This window comes from Austrofundulus limnaeus, unplaced genomic scaffold (genome assembly GCF_001266775.1).
Source record: "Austrofundulus limnaeus strain Quisiro unplaced genomic scaffold, Austrofundulus_limnaeus-1.0 Scaffold486, whole genome shotgun sequence".
Taxonomy (NCBI): domain Eukaryota; kingdom Metazoa; phylum Chordata; class Actinopteri; order Cyprinodontiformes; family Rivulidae; genus Austrofundulus; species Austrofundulus limnaeus.
Genome location: NW_013952888.1, coordinates 159,256 through 164,262, shown reverse-complemented (window position 1 = coordinate 164,262; position 5,007 = coordinate 159,256). Strand labels below are relative to the sequence as shown.

The window sequence follows — 5,007 nt, the reverse complement described above, 5'->3', positions numbered from 1 at the left end:
TACAAGTACTGATACTGGAGCTAAACCCAAATTATTAATGCTTTTTATTTATTTACTTGTAACTTTTTTCTATTAAAACTGCATTTTATGAAGCCATCCCTTGAAAAAAAACAAATAAAGTGATGTGATATAAAACATGTAAACTCAGTTAGCAGTAAACTATTGTGTGTTCAGGTAAATTTTAATGGATAAAATTTATAATTAGGCTACATACAGCATTTGGTTTTGTGTTCTTTTATCATCTTCAAAGTAGGGCCCCTGAAGCATGCCTACGGCCGCCAAATGTCTAGGGCCGCCCCTGCGCACAAGATCCAGTTTCTAGGGAACACGCTTGATAGAGATTTCCCGGAAGCTGCGCGCGGCACACGTGCGTGAGCGAGACAGCTTGACGTCAGAGAGCGTCGCGCGTTCAGGAAGCCGCGTGTCCGCGTTTGAAGACCGGCTTGAGCCGGTAAAGAGCTGTAAAAACAGGCAGGACGGGACAGAAGACAAAAGGATGTTCATGGGAGAAGCACGGTAGACCGGGGAGGTTTCTGCTAGGTTTAGTTTAGGCATAAAACGGSTTAGAAGCATCAAAAGCAGAGCTTTAATCACATTTCTGTTGAGCCAAAGCCTTATCTTATACACTTCCAAAAGAAGACAACACGACTCGGTATCTTCCAAACTTGCCTTTTCATCCCCGTTTTGTCCACTTTGCCGGTGAGTAAATGAGTAATAACTGTTAGTTATTAAAGCCAGGTTAAATACTGCTGGGATGCTGTCTGACTTCATCTCACAGTAAACTGTTTTCAGTTGTTTGAAAGGTTAACAAATGTTTATTTGTTTAGAATGCAGTTTTTAWTTTGTGAAAACGTGGGACAAAATCTTTTGTCTGTTTGAGTCGGATGATAAATGTGGAGCAACTTGCGTCAGTATAAGTGGGAAACCCTACCACTGCAGTGCGGATCGGATGACTCCAGCAGATGGGGGTGCTCAATCACTTTTTTTTCCTCTAATTAAATGATTTAAAAAGAAACGCAGTACTAAACAACCAGTTGTTAAGTCACAGAAACATAGAGTTTATGTTCAGAGATATTTAAAACCAGTTGTTTCAGACGGAGCTGAAGTTGGTTTCAGATTGCTGCTTCTGGTTCTGGAAATGGCTAAAGGGCAATTCCACCTRGGTAGAAAAAATCTTGGTGAGCTAGATTTTTTTCAGCMTTTTTAAGCTGCCCTAGTTTAAAAATGAAAATACTTATACATTTCAAACCTGGACTAGATTATTCTGCACTTCAGATTATTTAAAGCCAAGTTTGTGATTTGGGAAACCTATATTTGATTACTGACAATCCAATAAAGAGCAATTTCAGCACTTTTTATGCATCTGGACCACAGACTGAATGGCCTGTAAATGAGTGTAAATGAGTGACCACAGACTGAACCTCTAGAACTGAACTCCCCCACCTCTCAAATTTGCATTATTTGCTGTTATTTCAACTTTTCACCACTGGAGACATACGGTTAAATAAATCTCTTGTGGTCAATAATGCAGAACTGCAATGCTTTCGTCTGAATTGTTTTTGTAAAAAGGTTTCACAAGTCATACACTAGATTTTAAACATTATAAATGTAGAATAATCTACTCCAGGTTAAAGAGCACAAGTGTTTTAATTTTACATCTGGGCCAGTTTTAGTTAGGGCTGTGTATTGGCAAGAATTTGGCGATATGATACATATGACAGAGGGATCACGATACGATATATCCCGATATATTGAGATACTACAAGCAAGGTGATATATTGCGATTTTCTTTGTCCAAAAATTCTATTAAATAAAAACCTCTTACAGGGGAAAAAAATGAAAAACTAAAATTCATTGTCTCAGAAAATTCTAATATTACAGACATACTTTTGATACATTTAGCTGTGTTCTGCTTTGTATGTATTTTATTTTATTTGTTTCATATTTCTTATTTCATCCATGTTTTCAATTATTAGACTCAATTTGACAATAAATAGTTTGAAAACATATTTTTTGCAGCTTTTAGTTTTTAATATTAATTTACAATATGGTCACCCAACACTTAACAATAGACTCTACCTCAAGAGGTAGAGGAGCCAAAAGGCTGGCTCACTGCTGCCAACTAGCGGTCAGAGGCTGAACTACAACATAAAAATGAACGGCTGGCAGGAAAGTTGACATTTTAAACCTTAATAAAAAAATCGATACATGGCTTTAGAATATCGAAACAGTATCGGGAAATGAAATATCGCGATATTTCAGTGTATCGATATTTTCTTACACCCCTAGTTTTAGTGTGATCCAGATACAAAAAAGTGGAGTAATCGCCCTTCACAAATCCAGTAAAGCTTTCACAAATCGCAACACTGATTTTAAATATTCTGCTGTTAATGTAGCATTATCCAGTCCAGGTTTGATTAGTGCCTAAGTCTTTTAGTTTTTAGTTAAATTAAAGCAGATTAAAGATGCTGAAGTTAGTGAAAAATTAGGTGGAATCGCCCTTTAGACATTTCCTTGAAAAGGATTATGCAATCAGAGATCAACTTCAGCTGTGTATTAATCAGTTCAACTTATAGTAGGTTCTAATTATGTATGTGGTTTAAATAAATACGTTACAGAATTGTTACAAAAAAAAGTAAGTCTTGATAAGCTGGAACATAGAAAATGTTTCAAAATTTGTTAGTTTTTGAAAGTCTTATTACTTTTGCTGTTACTTTAGATTAGGACTCAATGATAGGAAAATATGCAAGTGTATACCTTTATTGATTAATGTTGCAGTAACAGTATCAGCATGAATGAACACACTTTTTTAATGTGACAAGACAAAATATCTGGTTTTCTAAACAATTTGTGACATTATCAGCACTATCCACAATGTATTCAAGGTTTCAWTTCCAAAGTCCAGAGTCATTTAAAAGAAATAGTTAGATATTTATGTAAGTTTAAACTTCTTAAACTTAAACAACAGTGTTAGCGAGGGGCAATCCTCATGTACACTTTGTTCCTCCAATACAGCCTTTATTGCTGAACTCAGATAGTTATCATGAATTATTCACAGGCCAGACTGTTRCATCATCCATCACTCCTACCTACATGGCACCAGAGATACTGAGCCCAGCGAGAATGCTGAGTCAGCAGCCTTAAAGCCCATCCTAAAAGTGAGCGTGTTATTTGCGATTTATTAAGATCACAGGCTCAAACGATGACAGGTGTAAAGGTGGTCCAGACAGCCCTGTTGAAATGAGGATGTTGCGTGTCACTGATGGAGGCACATCAGATGCAAGAAAATCARYTTTTTCCATCCAGATCCAGGACATATTTTAAGGATTTCTTAACAACCGTTGGTCTGATTACCATGGTAAATATTATGTGTTTCTATGATTAGAAATTGAATTATTCTACAGTGAGTGATCCTGGGGTATTCTGAAGTATGTGCTCTTACAAATAGAAATGTCAAGGCAGGTACAGAGGTATAATTACTTTCTAGGTTTCACAACCTGAAAGCATTGTTGACTGAAAGCAGCATTATTATTTTTTTATGTTTTCCTATCAAATCACTGACATGTTGGTTTCTCCCTCACCAGGTGGCCTGTTTTAGCCATGAGGAATCCCAGAGTCCCACACTGTTTGGGCCCAAAGGTTTACCCGGAGGTGCCTGAGGGTGGCTGGGGCTGGCTCGTGGCTGTGGCCTTTTTCTTGGTGGAGGTCAACACGTATGGAGTCATCAAGACTCTGGGCATCTTCCTCCAGGATCTGATGGAAGAGTTTCAGGAGAGCAACAGTCGCGTCTCCTGGGTCATCTCTATTTCTGTGTTCATCTTTGCATTTACTGGTCAGTCACCCAAGCTCTGCTTTATTTCTCTTCTTGTTTCATTGAAAATCTTTTCTTTGGACTAATTAAAAGTTGTGTTATTGCAGATAAACAACACATAAATATTTGAGGAAGTAAATTAAATATTGGAAAATTAAAATGCAAATTCTGTGAAAATACAGCATGAATGCTGAGCGCTGAATGACTTTGCTGAAATTTTTTAAAGACGCTAAAACTGTGTTGTTAGTTTAAATAAGCAGAGAGGCTTTATTGACCAAAAAGTAGCTAAAAACAGCAGAATAAGAGCTAGAAACTAAAATGATCAAAAAGGCCTCTAAAATTGATCAAAATAGACGCTAAACCCAAAACTGACATAAACAAACAATAGCTATGCTACAATACGTCTGGGATTTTATTTTTTAATATAGCTGAATTTTTTGAAAAATAAAAACTTACAAGAAAGTGGTGTCAGTCAAGCTGAATGTTTTGATTTATGAATGTTTAAAATAACAGAGAATTCAGAGTTAGATCTCAAAAAACACTAAAGAAACTACGAAACACAAATGGCTGCATGATTTTAGAAAATCTTGCGATGGTGGTTATATTTGTAAAACTTTACGATGACGATTTATTTGTTTGTTTGTCTGTTTGTTTTTTCCCCCTTTCTAAGCTGCTCTATGTGACCTTTAGCATTTTTGGCAATCTGACTAAATATTGCATTAGCATGAAAATCTAGGTCAAATCGAGCTTATTGGGGTTGTCTGCATAAAAGTCACTTAAGACTCACACTAAGTAACTTGGAATTATTGTTCTTTACCTTCAGCTCCTGTGGCAACAACATTGAGCAACCGCTTTGGCTCTCGCCCAGTAGTRATGATGGGGGGCTTCCTCATAAGTCTTGGAATGATCACTTCTGCCTTCACCAGCTCCATCACTGAGATGTACATCACTCTTGGCATCGTATCAGGTACTAGAGACTCACAGGCACACCTACAGTGGGTAAAATAAGTATTGAACACGTCACCATTTTTCTCAGTAAAAATATTACTAGAGGTGCTAATGACATGAAATTTTCACCAGATGTTGGTAACAACCCAAGTGATCCATACATACAAAGAAATCAAACCTAGGCCTGTCACGATAACAAATTTTGCTGGGCAATTAATTGTCTCAAAATTTATTGCGATAAACGATAA

At 36.8% G+C, this 5,007-nt stretch overlaps 1 protein-coding gene across 4 annotated transcripts in view; it reads left to right on the top strand.

Moving 5' to 3' along the window:
* slc16a6b (solute carrier family 16 member 6b) overlaps nucleotides 1-5,007 on the top strand; it is a 27,318-nt gene that overhangs the window by 14,721 nt on the left and 7,590 nt on the right. For 2 of the 4 annotated variants that reach the window (XM_014025574.1, XM_014025577.1), the window contains exons 2-3: nucleotides 3,585-3,832; nucleotides 4,635-4,778. In XM_014025574.1, coding sequence (XP_013881028.1) covers nucleotides 3,585-3,832; nucleotides 4,635-4,778 — 392 coding nt within the window. Of the gene's footprint in view, nucleotides 1-290; nucleotides 700-3,581; nucleotides 3,833-4,634; nucleotides 4,779-5,007 lie in introns of those variants that run through there. The other 2 variants (XM_014025575.1, XM_014025576.1) reach the window with 2 other exon arrangements.